The sequence below is a fragment of the Oryzias latipes genome, chromosome 11 (assembly GCF_053564925.1).
Source record: "Oryzias latipes strain Hd-rR chromosome 11, Olatipes_Hd-rR_3.1".
In the NCBI taxonomy this organism is placed as follows: domain Eukaryota; kingdom Metazoa; phylum Chordata; class Actinopteri; order Beloniformes; family Adrianichthyidae; genus Oryzias; species Oryzias latipes.
This window is the reverse complement of record NC_136247.1, coordinates 16,939,009-16,959,019: the sequence shown is the minus strand read 5'-3', so window position 1 is coordinate 16,959,019 and position 20,011 is coordinate 16,939,009. Positions and strand designations below refer to the sequence as shown.

General features: G+C 39.5%; 1 protein-coding gene across 19 annotated transcripts in view; it reads left to right on the top strand.

Annotated features, from left to right (window-relative positions):
* adgrb2 (adhesion G protein-coupled receptor B2) overlaps positions 1-20,011 on the top strand; it is a 317,335-nt gene that overhangs the window by 245,946 nt on the left and 51,378 nt on the right. For all 19 annotated transcript variants that reach the window (XM_078954906.1, XM_078954905.1, XM_078954908.1 and 16 more), the window contains 5 exons: positions 12,131-12,234; positions 12,616-12,718; positions 12,879-13,029; positions 15,838-15,907; positions 17,658-17,724. In XM_078954906.1, coding sequence (XP_078811032.1) covers positions 12,131-12,234; positions 12,616-12,718; positions 12,879-13,029; positions 15,838-15,907; positions 17,658-17,724 — 495 coding nt within the window. The remainder of the gene's footprint in view (positions 1-12,130; positions 12,235-12,615; positions 12,719-12,878; positions 13,030-15,837; positions 15,908-17,657; positions 17,725-20,011) is intronic.

Here is a 20,011-nt window from a genome sequence, read left to right as displayed (position 1 = left end):
AAAATGTGTTTAAAATCTAAGCTCCAGTCAAATGTTCGTCACAGTTGCTAAGATTCAAGCATTTTAATTTAGGTCTAGCATTTCCTAGCAGGAATCTTCAAAAAGTGGTTGTTAGGAAGAGTTTAAACAAATTGTAATGGCACTTTTTTCCCCACATTGTTGTAGGATAACAAAGACTGCAATCCAACCATTGTCCAGTGCTGATTCAGCATTGAGAAATAAAGCTTCGGGGGGAAAAAAGGGCATAATTAGCTGCCTTGCAGGACTAAGGATATTTATGATGCAGTGACGGAGTCATTTCCTTCTGCTCTGCTGCCTTCATTTACATCATTTTTTTTTATATTGAGTGTAAATAGGGTCAAATAAGGTGAGGACCTCAGGTGAAGTAATTACTTTTTGTCATCGTTTAGTCCTTCAAAACTTTCTTTGCAAGAGCCTGGAACCTATTACAAAGTGTTCATTCCCATAATATGGAAGAACATAATGGCTATGACCTACATGCTAAACGGGTCACTCCGGCTACTGTTTCACCTTCCTATGATTCCTCTTACGGCTAAACAATATTGACTTTTCCTCTTGCCACACAGCAATTGGGTCGGTTGTGTGGAACGAAAGTGGGCTAGGAGGGAAAAGACATTGACTTTTGTGGAATTTGTGGCATTAGTGAGGAGGGTGGGAGTCATTAGTGGGAGATCATGCACCCCCCCCCCAGTAAAACAGTGCAGAGAAGCAGAAGGTATGGGTCATTGTGTTCTCGCCAACATCAGGAGCTCCCGTTGCCAAGTGTGTTCCATAGATGTAGAGTACTACAAAGTTTAAGACCCATTGCAATAAAATCATGTATTTTGCTGTTTTAACGTGTTGCATTTTTAAAAATATTTTTCAGATAATAAGGATAAAACTGCATTTCTGAGTATTTCTTAGTTCAAATCATGGTGAATCAGGAGCAGACAAAGAAATGCCTTTGGGAAAAAAAGTATATACAGTAGCTATGACGCAGCGGCTACAGTCGGCGGGCCACAAACTACCTGCCTGGCTCCATTCCAATGCATCCACTAATAGACTAATAGAATCTGCACAGCTGGTTTGCTCTAATATTACGCACTATTTTTGTTGGACCAGTAACTATAGGTTGGGGGTGTGAGGGGCTGTAAGCTAAGAGGAGTGTGTAAACAGATGGATGGCGGAAAAGTAGGGGTGGCCTTGCTCCTTGTCAATTCAGAGGTGAATTTCTGATGAAGGACTGCTGCTCTGCAGAAACTATTTCCTAGAAAATGACATTTTTTTAAGGATTTGTTTTGGCTAAAAATTGTGTAATTATAGATAAAAGACCACAGGGGACGCTTTAAAAATAGATCAAAAGATGATCAGAGTGGGTCTTATAACTGTAGCTGCAGTTATGCCTGACACCAGAGGAGGGGGACAAGGTTTAAATAGTTAAAAACAAGCAAACAAAACAATGTAGAAATGCCTTCACCATGGACACACCTAAAGCAAAATGAAGACATACAAGCAGGTATGGTCAGGAAACCGAAATACAAGCTCTGAAAAACACACACTCGTGTCGAAGATGTATGGCTGTTGGAGCGGAGCCGAGTATCAGCAGTCCAGCTCTGACAGCTTATCCCAGGCCACGGCACAGGGGACAAGGGGGGGGGGGCAAGGATTAACCTCCATGTTTAATAGAAAAAGTAGGGGGAGGAGGAGGAGAAAGAAATGGAGGGATTTAGAAGCAGTGGTACCATTACAGGCCGTTTACAGTGGAGCGAAGGATAGCCAGTTAATCCTGTTTACTTTATATAGCCTCTGGGACTTCCGCATGTGTATTTTTGTGTATTGTGCTTGGATGTGTTTTATTCTCTTTAAAGGCCATGACTATCGGATACAATACAGAGGCTTTTACTTCAGATAAACAAATGAGAGAGTGGAAGGAGTAATGCAGCGAGGTCATGTCGTTTGTAAGATACACAGAACTCCCTTCTTAATTCTTAAAAAAAATGACTTAACAAAAGCTTAACACCCTACAGACATGGTTGAACTCATTGCTTCCACGGTACTTACAGGTTGATCGTGGAATTTTTTATCGGATTTTCAAAAGTCAGTTTAACTGATTTTGTGCCTCCGGTCAGTAAAGTTACTTAAACCTGCTTTTCTTCAGTGTTGTGTGCATTAGAGAGCCACAGTCCTAGTTGTGTCAGGAGGAAAAAAATGATTGCAGCTTTCAGTTGCCTCTCTGAGCTTGCTTTCTTAGCAGCAGAGGGATTCAAGTTTGGGTCTTGCCTAACTAGTTAACTAGTGTGAGGGAGATGGTCAAGGGTACGAATAGTACCTAAGGACTCAGTTCATCCTGTAAAGGCCAGACAGAAACACATTGGGAAAATAAATGGCTGTAGAAGCCAAATGACTGCATTAGCATTTTCAGAATGGATTGTCCTATAAAGAATATATCACAGAAACCTCATGCTAGCTGCCTTTCTGTTCCTCAACCATTTTCATTCAATTACTTACTGCAATTAATCCATTATTTTGCCTCAATCATTACTGCACAGAGCACCAAACCAGAATGGAAACATTTCTGTGTTGGCTTATTTACAGTATTTAGAGTATTAATGTCCACTGATCCCAATCAGACTTTGGTTGGGGATGAATGTGGTTTTGCAGAATGGCAGCTCATATTTTAAGTTGCTATAATTGGGGCAAAGGAATGAAGCCTGCCCCAGATGAAGCAGCCCAACAAGGTTACGCTATGCAAATATCTTGCACTTGTCAACTATAATTATAGGAAAAAAGGGTTCTAAAATGTAAGAAGGAATTTGCATGAGATTGCATGAGAACTGTTGATTCCTTTGCTCTACTAATTGAATGACATCCAAGCGTCAGAAACCATTATGTGTGGAGAAGGTAACTGATCCACCTTACAGTGCATGAGCTCAAAGTTGGCAAAATTATTATTTGATCATGTGTACAATGGAAAGTAATATTTGGTTTCCAGTGTTGGAATTAACCTGCAAACATTCTGAATAGTTTAAGGGTTAAAAGAATTCTGGGGCAGTAGTTCAAGTCCCAGCTGGGGGACCTGAAACAGATCACCAATGGGAGACCCTTCAGTGTGGAGTTTGCATGTTCTCTGGGGACTCAGGCTTCCTCCAACCGTCCAAAAACATGCTTCATAGGTTAATTGGTTACTCTAAATTGTCTCTAGTGTGAATGTGAGAGTGGTGTGTGATTTGTGGGCCTGCAACAGACTGGGGACCTGTCCAGGATGTCCCCTACCTTCGCCCACCAGTGGCCACGATAGACTCGGGCAGCCCCGTGACCTCGAAAGGGACAAAAACAGGTTCAGAGGATGAATAAATGAATGAAGAATTGTATTGTTAGAATGGGTATGTAAAGTTTTCCCCTTGCTATTGCACAGAAAACTGATTGTGGTAGAGTTCAAATATGGTCAAATTTAGAAGCATAATGTATATTTAAAAAAGTGATGTTAGGTGACTGAAAAGTGACAAATTCTCATCCGATTCTCAAACCACTGAGTATAAAATGGGAGCAGGACTCCTAGCCTTCTTGGACAAGCAGCTGAATGTAGAATTTGCATCACTAAATTCATCAAAGTATTGGATAAAGGAGCGTCACAGTAAAATCCAACTGGAAATAGGAGCAATAGTATGTACATGTCCTAGTTTAGGGGTGCTCATTATGTCGATTGCGATCGGCCGGTTGATCTTCAAGGACATGAGGGTAGATTGCAGGCCAGCAAATATAAATAACCAAGAAAATAAAACGTATTTCTAAAAAAATCCGTCAGCAAATCAAAATCCTCACCTAGAAGTACGTGACTTGATTGACAATCGCACATCCTGTGATACATACGTCACTGCACATGCGTGTTTAAATACACTGAACGCAAATTCTGTCTGTCATCAGAAAGTCACTTCTTGCCCCACGATACGTCAAGTCCCCGGGAGAAGACCACCCTGCCCCACTGGAGTGTTTACTGAGGTCTAGATCACTCCGCGTGCCTCCGCAGCTCCCGCCCTATGGATGAGAGCTTATTAAAGCAGCAGTGTGTACCTCTAGCACGCGCTTCGGGAGTGGAGAAAGCAGCGAAATGCCATGCTCCCCCCATTGCACGGTTTACAGTAGAGCATAAAATATGATAGTCACTGCTTTCTGTTTTTGTGATAAAAGAGAGAGAGAGATCTGTAAGACCTTGCCGTCTCAAAAGTAGCTCAAGTAGCTCACATGCCAAAATAGTGTGGACAGCCCTGTTCTAGTTGAAGCATAATGGTCTGGAGAAGTTTCATCAATGCTGTGGCTATGACTTCAGTTTGCTAACAACTTTTGCAATGAAAAGTATCTTGGTATGAGTCTTGGTCACAACATCAGCCGGAGGTCAATCTCAATTTTTCAGCATACCAAGAAATGTCTCCATGCTTTGCTACGAAATGTCAGGCTGACCGTTATCTAGTCCACCATAGTCTGCTTTAAAGAAGAGCAAATCGACTCTCAAATGACAAAGCTATCCCGAACATCTAATGTCCCAAATAAGAGACTATCAAGGCTGTTTTGGTTTACTTATTGGTCAAAGTAATCACAAAAAGGTCCAGTGAAGGAGTGTCCAAAAAGGAGTGTGAGCCATAATCCTTATTTCACCTGATTGAGTTAGCTAAATGAAGGTTTTGTAAAACATTTTGTGTTCAGTCTACAGTCCCTGACAAAAGTCTTGTCGCTTATCCATTTTGTAGAAACAAAAGCGTATAAACTCACTTTTAATGAATCCATTGGTTTTAGAAATGTCTCATATGAAAGCTAAAACCCTCCCAAATTATGTTCAATATACTAAAATAAAATTGCTTCACTGAAGAAATATTGATCATTTAATGAACACAGAAAGGTCACATTTTGGCAAGACAAAAGTTTTGTCGCCTTGTCATAGGATGCACCCAATCTTAGATTACAGCCTCACCTGTGATCAATTACTGATCAATCAATTAGTGGGTGTGTATAAAAAGAACCCCAGCACACCAGGCCTTCACATCAACTGCAACTTGACCTCTGACAACATGCCTAAGATTCACCCTGAGACCAAAGCGTTGATTATCAAAAGGCTGAAGACCAGATCCACTGCTGAGGTGGCTAACACCTTCAATGTGTCTCAGCGTCAATTACAAAGAATAAGAAAAAGATTTGAAGAGACTGGAGATGTTTTTGACAAGCCCAGGTCTGGCAGACCCCGCAAGACAACTGCTCAGGAGGACCGTTTGTTGGTTGGAAAATCCAAGGCCAGCCCCTTTTCCACTGCAGCAGAGCTCCACCAGGCCTGGTCACCTCAAGTCCCTGTGTCAACCAGAACAGTTTGTAGAATTCTGTTACAAAATGGCCTCCATGGTCAAATCAGTGCCCAGAAACCAGCACTAAACAAAAGGCAATTGAAAAAACGTGTGGGATTTGCCAAGGCCCACAGCCTGCTAAAAGGATGGACGCTGGAAAAGTGGCAGAATGTGGATTTCTCAGATGAGTCTTCAGTTGAATTACATCACACCCGCTGCAAATATTGCAGGAGACCCACTGGAGCCCGCATGGACCCAAGATTCACCCAGAAAACAGTTAGGTTTGATGGCGGAAAAATCATGGTCTGGGGTTACATCCAGTATGGGGGTGTGCGAAACATTTGCAGGGTGGAAGGCAATATGAATAGCCTAAAATATCAAGAAGTATTAGCTACCTCTTACATTCCCAACCATAAAAGGGGTCAAATTCTGCAGCAGGATGGTGCTCCATCGCATACTTCCATCTCTACATCAAAGTTCCTCAAGGCGAAGAAGATCAAGGTGCTCCAGGACTGGCCAGCCCAGTCAACAGACATGAACATAATTGAGCATGTCTGGGGTAGAATGAAAGAGGAAGCACGGAAGACGAAACCAAAGAATCTTGATGAACTCTGGGAGGCATGAAAGACTGCTTTCTTTGCTATTCCTGATGACTTCATCGATAAATTGTATGAATCAATAGCCGCGGTTACATGGGCAGAATATCTTGATCGGATCAATGGTCGGGTTAAAATTCACCCGTGCACATGGGCACAGAAAACCTTTTTTCCGATTAGAACAAACGTTCCCATGGCTCACACTTTCGTTCGGAATGAATAATTTGGGCATGCGCAGTAGTGTAAAATCACCCGGATGCGGAAATAGGTCCCGTTGTAAACAAACCGCTGCCCCAGACATTTATACAGCAGCTCGGTAACATACGAGACGATCTTCCAAACGTGCTTTTATTAATGTTATGAATATTATGAAGTGCCTGTTCGCTCATCGTTATATTTAATCTGTGTGGTCAGTGCTTTTTTGTGTAAGAATTAAGATGGACGAAAGCTTAGGACAGGCTAACACGGGCTAACATCATTAGCCTGATGGATGGACACAAAATCCACAACCGTGCGAGAAACGCAGCAATCTGCAGCTTTCTAAGGACTGAGCGATATTTTCTGCTCTGAAAAGTTTACACAGACCGCCCCGAAAGCCACTCTGTGAGCTGGCGCCCCGAGCTCTGTTCGAACACGGGTCCTCCTGAGTCCTGCAGCCACTAACCCAGAGCGGCGGGACGGCTCGCAGTCTGAATTCTCCCACACATAACAAAACAACAAAACGCACACGTAACCCCCCCCCCCCGACACAAAATTATTAATCCAGCTGCTCTGCTCACCCGGGTGCCAGTGGACCGAGTGAGCGTCGGGGGGCACGAAGCGCTCCTCCTCCGAATCTCCCCGGTGAGGGGTGAAAGAGAGGGGAGAGCCAGCGGGGCGAGAGCGGAGCGGCGCTTTTCACGGGGCGTCCGCAGAGCGGCTGGTCGGTCCCGTATGAGCTCCAAAGCTTTCTCTCAGCGAAACACCGTCTATGCATGACGTAACCCAGAGCAGTAGTGACACACGATCGGAATGACTGTTTACATGCTCTACGATCAGATAAACGATCGGTATAACCCACCTATCTCGATCGGAAAGAAATTCTGATCCGAATGAGTCTGATCGGGGCAGAGTATTCCGAACGGCGCGTTTACATGACGCATTTTCTTTCCGATCAGGCGTTCATTCCGATTACTTTTGCCCATGTAAACGTGGCTATTGTCAAACCGCATGGATGCTGTCCTTCCAGCTCATGGAAGTCATATAAGATATTATATATGGATCTCACAGTAGCACTACTTAATTCACTGATGTTATGCAACATATTTTTGTTTTTAAAGTAAATTATTTGTTAAATTTTCACATTACTCTCTGTAGGCGACAAAACTTTTGTCTTGCCAAAATGTGACCTGTGTTCATTAAATGATCAATATTTCTTCAGTGAAGCAATTTTATTGTAGTATATTGAACATAATTTGGGAGGGTTTTAGCTTTCAAATGAGACATTTCTAAAACCAATGGATTCATTAAAAGTGAGGTTATACGCTTTTGTTTCTACAAAATGGATAAGCGACAAGACTTTTGTCAGGGACTAAATATTTGTAGACTTTCATCCAAATTTGTTTGAGATGACTGGAAAAATTAGCAAATAAATAAAAAACCAAAGCTTTGTTAATTCATTAGCAGAATAACAAAAACAAAACAAAAATCACTGGATTATTTATGTAGTTGCAGCAAATGTAAACATTAAATATAAAATAAAACTCTGTTATACTTTATTTATTCGGAATGTAGTGTATTTGTACATGTGGAGGCACTGGATAGGTCTGATATGGAACAGCTTGTGGAGACTTGACCTAAAATATCCATTCCCTTTGGAATGAACTGGACCAAAGATCCAAGCCTTTTTATCCAACATCAGTCTTTGACCTCTTTAATACTTCAACAAAATTAATGGAGACCAAGTCCCACAGAAACTCCACTAAACCTTCCAAATAGAGTAGAAACTGTTAAGACTATACTTATATATACATACTTAAAAATCAATAAATGCGTCTCAGTTATTTTTCTTTTTTACAAATAATTTATTTAACTGAAAGGTTTTTATTTTAATTAAAAAAAGCTACAATAACATGTGGGGTAATTAAAATGACAAGCTGTAAAGTTGAGTTTGTGGAATTGATTGATTAAAAAAATCTTTAATATTTTGCATGAACACATTGTTAAGGCTACAAAACAAGCAACAGAATAGTTTTGCTGTGAAATTTGACCTGGTTGTAGATGTGCCTGGAAAAAAATAAAAATAAACTCCTGACATTTTAAAAACCAAGACTTGCCAAGGAGACATAATGGTAAAAATACTCTGAAAGATGCTCCTATAATGTATCAGTTCAACTTTAATGAAAGTACAGCAATACAGCCATAAAATATCACCCTTTCTATAGGAGGTTTTATTGAAGATTGTATCTATTTAAATGTGAGCAACATGTCTTTAAGACAAACTTAACTGTGGAAGGTTTGCTTTCAGGTGTGCTTTTCCCCCCCTTCTCTTTTCAAACCATCACTTGACAGTTTTTTTTGTTTGTTTTTATTTCTGTAAAAAGATTAAGCCAACTCCTATTAGAAATACATTTGTTACACAACTGTCAAGTGTAGATATGGCTCTTTTTGAATAGTTTTTCGTGCATATTTTTTAAGTTACTGTGATCTTTTAATATCTGTCAAAATCAGTCCTATGTGAACTGATCATGGTGCTAAAGGATCCACTAAAGAATGGATTTGTTTGTTTAGGTATCTTTTAATAGTTAGAGCTGTTTTCTGTTTTCATGCCGTTGAGGCAATTGTCATTGATATACATAATATCCATGTATCCATGTATATTATATAGACAGAAAGACAGACAGACAGACAGACAGATGATTTGTGTGTGTGTGCACGTGCCTGCAGGTGTGTGTGTGTAAGATGGGTGTTGGGCTACAGTTGGCCTTTAATTTTTTTATTTAACTTGTCCTGTCCAACAGTTGGCCTTTTTGAACAGTCACTGTTTCAGCTGAGTGTTCAACACCATTGAGAAGACTAAGTCTAGATCAGAATAGAGATTTGATGATGATAAGGAAACTCCAATTTTTAGGGAATTGTTTCTTTACATTTTGTCAAATATATTTTAGAGTCATCACAAATATTTCATCAGACACATTCAAGCAGATAAATAATCTATGTCTGATTCATGGCTTAATCCCTTTCTAACTAAAAGACTGCTTTGGCTCATTGTTATAATTTTCAAAAGCGAGAACGATTGCTGGTTGTTAATTTAAAGTTCCCCTTATATATATATATATATATATATATATATATAATTATTTATTTTATTACTCGTGTAATAGAGAAGAAAAATCTATATAATGTTCCATGACCCACCTCCCATATTCCTTAAATTCAGAGATATAGCTACACACCAACATTCAACATGTCAGTCTAAATAAAATGAAACCAGACATTTACGTATTCCCAAAAGTTGATGTTGATTGATGCAACTCCCATCGGCAATTACATAATTAAGATGGACATAATTACTTAGCCCCTTGAAATTAATTATTGCTTATGTTAATATAACCATATTCGGTGTACTCTATGACATTTTCCTTCTTAGATGTTTTTAAAGGACACTCAAAAACATCATATTTTCCCTTGGAAAAAAAACAACTATTTCTGCATTCAAAAGAAAGTGCCATTGTTTTTGACCACACGTTGTTGCTTGGACCAGAAAGCATTTCACAAACATATCACACTGCATGTGCAAAGTGTCGCTAATTACCTAAATGTGCACTTAGCGCAAGTTTGCTAATAGTGGACTGTGAAGGATGTTTAACAGATTAACTAATGTGCCATTTTAGCACTTTAATTTGGCTCATTTACAATAGAGAAAGGAATAGTGAGATTGAAAGTGAGAAGAGGGAAAAAGAACTTGGGATAGAATGGGGGCCACTGCCATAAAAAAAGGGCGGTGGTGGGGTAGGTCGTCGTGGAGGGAAGTGAAGTGTCAGTAAGTGGACATAAGTAGGTTAAGCTTCCTGAGCTGAAAATAGCTATCTTCTTCATCACATGGTGGCCAAGCTGCACAAGGGAGCCTGGCTGCATGCAGTAGAGCCTCAGCCCACTTATTTTAAACTGTCTGTGGTTAATGCAAATGCTCCCGAAACAGAACTACGCTCTAACAGAATCCCTGCTCTGAGGACAGAACACTTTCCATGACACACCACCTCCGGCCTGTCGTTATACATTTGTGTCTGCTTGGACGGTCACGTCCAGTGTTTGTCTTGTCTCTATCCCTATCTAAAAAAGAAAACATAGTTTTTGCGCTATAGGATGCACCGGATTATAAGGCGAGTCAGAGATGAGTCTGTCAGTCAGACCTGACTAACTCTGGTCACAGTGATTCTAGAACCTGTTCGTAAGGTGGTACATGTTAGCACCCTTAGCCTATTTACAATACCTGAAACTGCTGACACATAAAAAAACCAAAATGATACAGCGAAAGCAAACATTACTGTGACTACCCCAACACCAACCCTGCTAGTAACACCTTTATAAAACAGTCTGACACTGCTACATGTTAGCCGTGTTAGTGTATTCACGACAACACCCAATCTTGTTTACAACCCGTAAAAAAACAGACTGATACCGTTAAAGTAAACGTAACTATGACTAGACTAACTCCCAACCTTGTAGAAAGAAAAGTGTCTAACAGCGCTACATGTTAGCTGTGTAGCGTGTTCACAATAACATCCAAACGTGTTTGCAACTTGGAAAAAACAAACGGATACAAATCAAACATTACTGTGACTACGCTAACCTCCAACATTGTTGGTAACATCTAAAAAAAAAAAGTTAGCCGTGGTAGCATCTTTACTATAACAGACTGACTTCATTAAACACAATCCGAATCAATCCATATACAAGGTGCTAAGAGTTATAAGACCATTATGGAGCAGATTTACCGGTAATTTATATGATTACTGGTATGAAGCCCATTAAGAATACTATTGTTGTAATATAAGGCTAAAAAAATAAAATTGAACTGAATTTAATTTGTAAATTTGAGTGGGTGTCTATGCTTGTCATTGGCCACCCCGCCCTCCTTGATATCAGCCACTTCAGTTATGGTCCGGTGGTACATACCATGCAGGGGTTTGTCCTCCCATGAGGATCTGTCCTCCAGCACTGTATCCTCTGTTCTCCATTGCCTGAGACATTCACTGAGCACACTATCAGTTGGGGCATTGAGCTTGATGTACTCATGCATCTTGGATGTTTCATCCTGGATAGTGGCTTCTACGCTCACTAGTCCTCGGCCTCCTTCCTTGCGGCTAGCATACGGTCTCAGGGTACTGGATTTGGGATTGAACCCTCCATGCATGGTGAGGAGCTTTCGTATTTTAACATCAGTGGTCTGTATCTCTTCCTTTGGCCATCTTATTATTCCTGCAGGGTATCTAATAACTGGCAGTGCGTAGCTGTTTATTGCCCGGGTCTTATTTTTGCCATTGAGCTGGATTTTCAGGACTTGCCTTACTCGTTGGAGGTATTTAGCTGTTGCAGATTTCCTTGTTGCTTGCTCCAGGTTACCATTTGCCTGTGGAATTCCAAGGTACTTGTAACTGTCCTCAATGTCTGCTATTGTTCCTTCTGGGAGTGAGACCCCTCCTGTGTGGACTACCTTGCCTCTCTTTTTACCATCCGGCTGCATTTCTCGAGCCCGAATGACATCCCAATGTCAGTACTGTAGATCCTGGTGGTGTGGATCAGGGAGTCAATGTCACGCTCGCTCTTAGCATATAGCTTGATGTCATCCATGTAGAGGAGGTGACCGATGTTGGCCCCATTTCTGAGTCGGTATCCATAGCCAGTCTTGTTGATTATTTGGCTGAGGGGGTTCAGACCTATGCAGAACAGCAGTGGGGACAGAGCATCACCTTGGTATAGCCCAGATTTTGAAGCCATTGGCAAGCCTTTTGCAAGCCTTTTGCACAGGTGTCCATCAAATGTGGGACATATATATATATATATATATATATATATATATATATATACACACACACACACACACAACTTCTTTACAATGGTTTTCATTTCAATGCTACAGTATGTAAATGTAAAGCTGCACATTTCAGGTCATGTTTTTCAATAAATATAATAACTGACTATAAGCTCACTGTTTTTCTTCAGGATATGGGTCCTACCAGCATGCCCTCTGTGCCACTCATGGTGGGGTGTGGGGTCTCCTGCACTGCTCTGCTTATCCTACTGCTCATCTATGCTGCCTTTTGGAGGTCTTTACACACACACACACACACACATGACACTTTCATATCTTCAAATACAATTTTAGTATTTCTAATCATACATAGTCTTTACTCACAATTTTTTTTTTTAAATACCAGCTCATACATTTGTGCTAAAACAAAAAATAAAGGCTTTTTGGTGTCATCTGTGGTGGAAAAAAACAGAATGAGGCTTAATGTAGAACAAATGGTTCACCTGCAGCAGAGATAGGTGGAGATTAGCTCAACAGAGATGATAAAATTAAGCTAATGACTATTGTCCAAACGTCTGTTCAAGCCATCAGTGTGTCAATATTGTTTTTTTCACCTGTCTGTCCGTTTCCGCTGCGGATGTGTGACTCTTTTGTTTTTTCTTCCGTCGCTCTGTAGGTATATCCGATCAGAGAGATCAATCATCCTGGTGAACTTTTGTTTCTCCATCCTGGCCTCCAATTTATTGATTTTGGCTGGACAATCGCAAACAATCAGCAAGGTAAAACGGCTGGTGAAACACACCAACATACTGTATTCGTGCACCCTGTTGGGAACATTAAAATGCATCTCTGTTTTCACATCTGTTTCCTACAACTGGTTGGTGTTTTCACATAAACCTTTCATTACTCTTTTGGTTTACAAGCATATTTCTATTTCAGGGCCTCTGTGCTGTGACCGCTGCCTTCTTGCACTTCTTCTTCTTGGCCTCCTTCTGTTGGGTGTTGACCGAGGCATGGCAGTCTTACCTGGCCGTGATTGGAAAGACCAGGTCAAGGATCATACGCAAGCGCTTCCTGTGCCTCGGCTGGGGTGAGCAGTCTCACAAACACAACTGTATTTTTGACCACGTAGTTCAGCAGTCACTTTTACTACAGCCCCTCATTCATGAAACATTTATAGCATTGGGTACTGATAAACAAAGTGTGACAGATACCATCCAATTTGGTTTTTCGGTCCATAGCTATTGTATTTTTACTTTATTACTGCAATATCAGTTTACCCTTTGTGCATTTTGCCACATAGAAACAGATAAAGTGGAGGGAAAAAATAATTATTTTGCTTGTTTTATTGTTGTTTTTTTATTAGTTTTGGCATGGACTTCAGTTTGTAACAAGCATCATTGAATACAAATAACTATAGGGAGCTAACTTACTTATGTACTTATTTAAAATTGTTGGCCTTGGAATTTACTCTTCATTGAATAACTTTGAATAAATTCACTTTTATCTCTTCAACAATTTGTGCTTTTACTACTTTTAGCTAGTAATCAAAAGGTTCTGCCTTGACATTAAATGCAAAACCAACCCATTCTTTTGTGTTAGAGGTTTTTGAATTGGCATTTTCCTGAACTGGATTCTGATTGAACCATTGTTGTGTGACGGTGTGACTGGTGATTGGGAGCAGAAAAACAGGATTATTACTGCTGGGCGGTTGCTGCATTAAGGCTACATTTATAATTGTTTTTTTTATAAAGCACCCCATTGTGCTTAAGTCCCACATTGCTCATTATATCTCATTTATCTATTCCATAAACTATTACCCGTGGCTTGATTTCCCAAAAGCCATTCTTAGTCATTTCTAATGTTTTTTTTGTTGTTGTTTTTTTAAATGCAATTCAACTGTGTGGTCATTCATTCCCACAACCCAGGCAGAGTAGAGAGGATGTCATTCCTTTGCGTCTTTCTGCTGCACTTTGCTGTTTTCTATTCAGCTGCACATCCTCAGTGTACAACAAGCTGGTGCAACAAGCACCTGGGATGTTAGGGACATAATCAAAACGTATGATAACATCTGCACAACACCACACAAGATGCTTCGAGATAGCGCTGAAAATTACAACCTTGCAACACCACCGCTGCCTCCGCATACACACATGATCTGCTCATTTAACTCCATATTGATCCCAGCAGTCTAATCTGCCAAGTCACTGATGCCCTTACCTGATAGAGGCAGAGAATGTATAGAGTGCTGTACCGTCACAGATGGGGTGATATTGACAGTTTTGGATGCCACGTGTCTGCGGCAGAACTGTCCGGCCGACTTACTGTACCGGATGTGTCAAACGGGCGACGAAAGCAGATTAAATGTCTTGTCCTCCTCATGTCCGACTCACTTTTGCAGCGCTTTCTGAATTATGAGGTTGAAATCCGTTGCTGTGGAAACAAGAGATTTAGGGTACGACTGGATCTGAGTCAGGGTGTGCAAGCCTCACACACAGGTGTGTTCAGCACATTGTACACATGTAAATTTAGGATCGATGTTGTTGACTAATTGAAACTTTGTCGTTGCTCGCTTAGTGGACCGGGCTGGCTCTCCACCATCTTATTTGTTAATGTTAATGTGACTTTTTCTAATTGCTTTTCATTTGCAACCATAATCACAGCTTTGTTAATTACATGAATATTTCAGAGCCAAACTCATTATAGGCCCAGCATTTTTCTTTTGTTTTTTGGCACACTGCAAAACAAAGTATATCTTCTTGCATGACACTCATATGCCGGCAGACAAACACAAACTGCTTGGTTTAGCTAATTAACGTGTGACTTTTTGACCACTTTTAGCAAAACTTTTAGCGTCCAAGCTTAATTAATCAATAATTGTTCCATAAAAGTAGAGATCGATCTTTTATGCCTTTCCTTTTCCAGTGACCTAAGGCACAACAGCAGTAAAGCCAAAGTCTGTTAGCTTGATGCTAACGTATCATGGAATTTCCCGTAGGATGGCTAGTGCTAACGCTCGTTTGATCTAAACATACATTGGTTAGATGAACAGCTTTATTCACACTCAAAGGCATGAATTTTCTAAAAGGGAGCCTTTTTTTTAAAGTAACCATTTGTGTCTAAAGTGTGATGCTACAGTGTGAGTGCCACCTAGTGGCCAAACTGAAACGTCCTCCAGGAGAGGCAGAACATATTTTTGATTTGAAATGGTTTATTTCAAGCAATCAAACCAATAATAGGCAGTTACAAATAAGGAAACTATACTATAAGTGTGTAGTTGAGGTCATAGGCATCCAACGAAATTATGCATTGCGTGTATACCCCATAAATGCAACTTTTTGCAGACGGTCAGTAAGAGGCAGGGTGTAGGAAGGACAGTGACATAAGTGTGACATAAGGGCAACATTAGACAGCATACACCCATATGTCATAATTTGCGTGCAACTTACATTAGCCCTACGATACACTCACCATACGCATAACAATAGTACATTCCATTTTATGACGTCCCTTAAGGTCGCCGAACAAGCCTCAAGGGGACGTGCGGCCCCTCTTAAAATGCAGTCGCTCCTCTCTATGGCCTTCTACGGGCCCAGACAACCCCAAAACTGACAGCACCTGTATGGGTCAAATGCATGTGACTAAGGCCATATATAGCATGACTAAAGACTACATTAATAGCACTAATCCTTACCTACATAGCTTCAGTCATACAAGGTCATGGTATACGCACTGATACAAGTCAGCTCTGCATTTGAATTGGAGGAGTTTGGTGCAGTTTTCCACAAGGGGAACCTTATTTGGCCAGTGTGCCTGTCTACCCTGTTACAGCCCCTTTTATCCTTTGGCCAAACCTTTTGATCTCCTCTCCTTCTGTCTCTTTGTGTTTCGTCTGCAGGTCTCCCAGCTCTCGTCGTTGCAGTGTCAGTAGGCTTTACCAGAGCAAGAGGTTACGGAACAGCAAGCTAGTAAGTGTTCTTTTTTTCCAGACCTCCTGCCTTGTCTCTCACTCTAATCGCCACTCCTTTTCATTATCAACACTTAATGGAAGCTACTTACTCCTGCTTGGGTCTATACCAGCTCAGTGCAGGGCCATTTTACTGTGAGCTGAAGAAAAAATGGATTTTTCTTCTTCTCGTAATCTTTTTAACACACACACACACAAAATCTATATTATGACCCACTGATTTTTTTAGTGAATATCACCCAGTGGATAAATATACATGTATATCCTAAACTTAGTTTTTTCATCCATCTGTTTCAATTATATTATAAAGTAACACCTAAAATGTGTGCCACAAGGAATATGTATTGAGCGAGGGAAAATTTACAAAATATCTTTTACAAAAGCTCCCCATTTTATTCTTTTTGTTAAATAAATACCATTCTTTAAATGGAAATGCTGAATTTAGATTAATTTATTTAGGAATAAAATATTTATTCTTAAAATGGCCATGATGCATATGTACATTTTTAAATATGCACTGATCTGTGATTATGCAAATGTCTGCTACCTCAGTCTCCACCAAAATGCAAAATGTGTAGCATTTTTTTTATTGTAATTTGCTGCTAGATCTACAAAGCATTTTTCCGTCTTGCTCTCTACAGAACTTTCCATTTAAAAAAAAATTCAACCACTTTAAATTCTTTTTGAGCAAATTAGTTCAGATAATGATAGATATTTTAAACAGATTTTTGTATGTTTTCTTTATTGATTTTGAATTTATTTAAACCAATGTTTTTGTCCCCCTAAGTGAATACACAAATTAATAAAGACGTCCTCTAACCTGTTTATGCATTTATCTTTTATTAAATTTAAACTGAAATTTTCTTATATTCCCAAAGATCCCTGGACTAACAAAATTACAAATATAAAAGCAAGCCTCCTAGCTTGTTTGTTTATTTATTTATCTATCTTTATATTTATTTCACATTTATTTAAACAACATAGTTTTTTTTTCTAATCTTCCTTTTAAATAAATTTTAAATAAATAAACAGGCCAGCTGGTCTATTTATATATATATTTTAATTAGCTTATTTTACTTTTTTTTTTTTTTTACTTAAGTTCTTTGGAAGAACAAATATTTATACATTTTTATGATGAAAATAAACCTTTTAATTTTTTTTAATAAGTCATATATCTCACCCATGCAAACAAAATTATTATGTTTTAGTTAAAAAGTACGATTATTTTTATTCCCACATATACACTATAGCAGATCATGACAAATGTAGCCAACCAATTGGGTCATCAGGGAATAGAGAATGCTCATCAAAAATGAGTTGTTTTTTTTTACATCCAGTATCTCTTCAAACTCATTTATAAAACAGTAATACAGCAACTTAATGACAAAATGAGCTTTTTCTTTCTTCTTTGTATCTTTTCACTTCAGTTAGGATGGGGGTAAGAGCAGAACAATCTTAATGACTTCACTGGAGGACATGTTTATACTCATTACCTCTCAGCAGCTCTCAAACCAAATTCAATTTACTGTATAAGGATTTGTTTAAGGTTTTGCTTATAATGCATTTCTTAAGGACCAAGGCATTTTTTAGAAAAAAGAAATAAATAAATAAAGCCTAACTCATGGTAAAATACCTCCTGAGGGAAGTCACTAAAAGTGCACATTCTGTGCATACTAAATGTTCAAGTCAAGAACAAGACGACAATCTTTTTTTCCTTTTCTTTTATATTTCTGATCTGGTTTTTCCTCTAGTTGCTGGTTATCTTTGGAGGGCGGTCTGCTTTATGCCTTCGTGGGTCCTGCTGCCGTCATCGTGTTGGTGAGTCTGTTCAACCTGCTTTGTCCTGGAGACATTCCCTTAGCTGTCAGATCAACTAGCCTCCCAACTCTCACAGGTCACGCTGTCTAATCCTGACTCTTTCTGAGCAGTGTACCAAGCTCAGACCTCTGGAGCATGTGCACTGATACCAAAATGTTCAGGTTAAAAAAAAAAATAACAGAAGAAACGTAAAGTTAAAAAAAAGCTTTTTGAGAGAAGATTTACAACTCGGGATGTAAAAAAAAAAAACATCCCGTTGCATAAATATTCTGTGAATAGCGTGGCCCCAAAGCATCAATATGCACTTTACTTATACTAATTGCTCCTGTAGACATTTTTATGTAAAACCAAATACCAGTCTCCATTGTTTTGTTCAACCCAATTGGGTGCATTGATTGCAACTCACTGGTCTTTAAATCATCAGTTTTTATGTGCCACTGAATTGTGTTAACTCATTTGTGCAAGATGAATTCCTTGGTGGATGGTTCCAACTCTACCAGTCCATCCAACACTAAAGCTTAGTAAATCTGGATAGAGTGTTTGAGACTGTCCTCCGATAATTGGGGTCATTCTTGCCACGGGTATGTATGAAAAGGGACTATCTTTGATGGCCATTTTTATCACAGCTGGGATTATTGACTGTATAAGAGAACCAAATTGAATGTTCAGATTTGTTAGAATAGCCATTGGTGGGCTACTATATTTTTTAACAAGTTCTTGCTAGTCCTGTGTTATTTATTTTATTTTATTTTTTTGTCAATATATTGTCTATATTGCAAGTTGTTCAAGTTACTAACTGAATGATTAGAAGCCTCAGTAAAAGTTAAACGTTCAAAACATTTGATCAACAGATCCTCCCAAGCCGGCTTTCAAGTTGTAGGGGCTTGGGTATCCAACACAAGAGTGGTTGCCATAGAAACAATGACTCGGACCAATCACTGCTTACTGACATTGTCTGCCTCCAACATGGCAGCACCCATATCGTGAAAAAATGGCGACTGAATTGACTTCATTTGGTTGGAGCCGTAGCTATGCCATTTTCTATAGGTGACGTCACACTCACTCAATCCAGGTTCCATTTACAGTCAATGGGAGCAGGTCACCAATCCAACAATTGGTGGACATTTGTTTAAAAAATATATATTTTCAGGAATCTATTTATTTCAAATATCAATAAGGCTTTGAATATGTTTTTTGTTGTTGTTGTTTTCTTTTGTTTTTTGTTGCATATTTCAAACTTTGGTGCATTTCTGCAATGTCCAATTACTCCCCATGCCCCTGATGACTTGTCCAGCCCCCCCCACCACCACCCCTGCTGTTTTTCCCAGGGCCCCACTTTAGCAAACAGCTGTAAGGAGAATGGGACGCCAGGCATAGAAACACAGACCTTCCCGCTGGAGTCTTCTCTAATTAATGAACCTGGCCTTGGGCAAATTACAGAGCAGGATGATGCTGACACACAGCTCAGGGACCAGACAGTGGCCCTCTCACAAGCTGGTGCAGCATTGTTAGTTGTCAGCAGTGACACACACATGAGAGCCAAGGAGATCAGAAAGATACAGAGTTTGTCAAGAATTGTGCGAGCAGCCGCATGAGTCACCATTCAGATGTAGCAAAGAAATAAGCTTCAAGCAGAAATACTGCTCTTGCAAAAGTTGCAGAAAACACAAATTTAACTGACAGCAGAAATGCAAGAGTTTAGCTTCTCAGCTCTGAAGATTTTTCACAGCCATGTATTAAATATATAACGTCTTTTTTCTGTAGCTGGGGGCTGCTTTCATTGGCAGCTTAAGGAAAGAATTCATGCAGATATCCATTTTAGGAGCTTTGTAATAAAAGCATCACTTTAAAAAAAATAGATCCCAATGTCAGTTCTCTCTTATGCATCGCACAACTGACATTTCAAACACAAGTAGATGAATGATCAAACCCTACAAAGACTCTCAAAGCAGGTGGAAGAGAATACCAATGGATTTTAAAAGTCAGGATTATAAAGAGTATGTCATCAGCATAGAGAATCTGCCAGATGGACTGGATTTAAGAGAAGTGGAAATGTACAAGGCTTTGTTTCGCTGTATGTGTGTTTGTGTGTGTGCATGTGTGTTCCTAATTGAATCTGTATCACATAATCCAAAATTCCAGATGTTTGTAAGAACTTAAATACATACTACTTAAGCAATCGTCTCCTATTTTCATTTATTTTTTTATTTACTATTTTCTGTCTAAACATCCTCAAAATGTAGAAATATTGTCAGTTTTTATGTTTTTTTTTTGATTGAATGAATTA